This window comes from Austrofundulus limnaeus, unplaced genomic scaffold (assembly GCF_001266775.1).
Source record: "Austrofundulus limnaeus strain Quisiro unplaced genomic scaffold, Austrofundulus_limnaeus-1.0 Scaffold831, whole genome shotgun sequence".
NCBI lineage: Eukaryota > Metazoa > Chordata > Actinopteri > Cyprinodontiformes > Rivulidae > Austrofundulus > Austrofundulus limnaeus.
Window position 1 is genome coordinate 11,080 of NW_013953233.1, and position 1,223 is coordinate 12,302.

Sequence of the window (1,223 nt, forward strand, 5' to 3'; positions counted from 1 at the left end):
CACACACACACACACACACACACACACACACACACACACACACACACACACACACACACACACACACACACACACACACACACACACACACCTCTGGCCCACCTCAGACCACCAACCGCCCTCCCTGCAGCTCCCTTTTCCTCTCTTTGCCTTTTTTTTCTGGGTCCGGAAAACCAGCACCTCCTGCGTTGCACCACAACACGGCCCCCAGCAGCAGGAGGCTGTGAGGGGCCGCGCTGCCTCCTGCTGCTGCAGCTGCGTCACACAAACCCCACGTCTCAGCATCGCTTCAGGTGACACACACCTGCAGGAGCCTGTGTGTGGGACCAGGGTTCTGCTGGACCCAGCTGGGTCCGGTCTAACCACAGCTTCAACAAACATTTAACGGTCCTCACAAATCCTGAAAACTGAGATAAAAACAAGCGGAGCGGCCATGTTGGATTAGAGACGAGGTCATGACCTTTGACCTGCTGAGGCCTGTAGAGTCACTGCACAGTCTGACCTTCAGGGTGACTGGACTCTAAGTGACCTTTGACCTTCACATTGTCTGATGTCGGACCACCTTGTGAAGCTGCAGGTTGAGGAGGACCCCCTGATGAGGACCAGCAGGTCCTGGTCCAGAACCCCTGCAGCAGAACCAGGTTTAATCTCCTCCTGACCTGAAATGACCTGTAACTTTAACAGGTCAAAGTTTGATTAACTCGCCTCACAAACTCATCAAGTTACAGTTTGTTTATTAAATGTTTGTAAACAACAAACAGAAATACAAACAAAGTAATGAGGCCAAATGAAGCGTATCCATCCGCCCCACATCAACAAATAGTTCCACCTGTGAACCCAGGCTCAGCTGGTGGGCGGGGCCAGTCTGGGCTGCTCTTGGTCCTCTTCCTGTTGGTCACGGTTCGGTTCCTGGTTTGGATCGTGTCTCTCTTCAGAGCGATGGGCCGCCGGACCTGCAGACAGGGGTCAGGATCAGGACCTGGGACTGTGTGGTCCCTGCAGGGCCAGGACCACCTGACCTACCTGGTGCAGTTTGAAGTAGAGACCACAGGCGTTGCAGACAGGATGTCCTGCAGCGTCTCTCCTCCACAGAGACGTCTTCTCTGTCCCACAGTCCCAACAGGGAGGTCCTCGTCGCACCGAGGGAACCTGAAGAACAACAAGGTCTGACTCTGAGTCCAAGAGTGTGTGTGTGTGTGTGTGTGTGTGTGTGTGTGTGTGTG

The 1,223-nt window shown here is 54.1% G+C and overlaps 1 protein-coding gene across 2 annotated transcripts in view; it reads right to left on the reverse strand.

Annotated features, from left to right (window-relative positions):
- Positions 1 to 717: 717 nt before the first annotated feature.
- The window catches only part of LOC106532785 (erythroid transcription factor), a 4,490-nt gene continuing 3,984 nt past the window's right edge, over positions 718 to 1,223 (reverse strand). For both annotated transcript variants that reach the window (XM_014028928.1, XM_014028930.1), the window contains 2 exons: positions 1,024 to 1,149; positions 718 to 953 (listed from right to left, as the gene is read on the reverse strand). In XM_014028928.1, the coding sequence (XP_013884382.1) occupies positions 813 to 953; positions 1,024 to 1,149 (267 nt within the window). In that variant the 3' untranslated portion in view covers positions 718 to 812. The remainder of the gene's footprint in view (positions 954 to 1,023; positions 1,150 to 1,223) is intronic.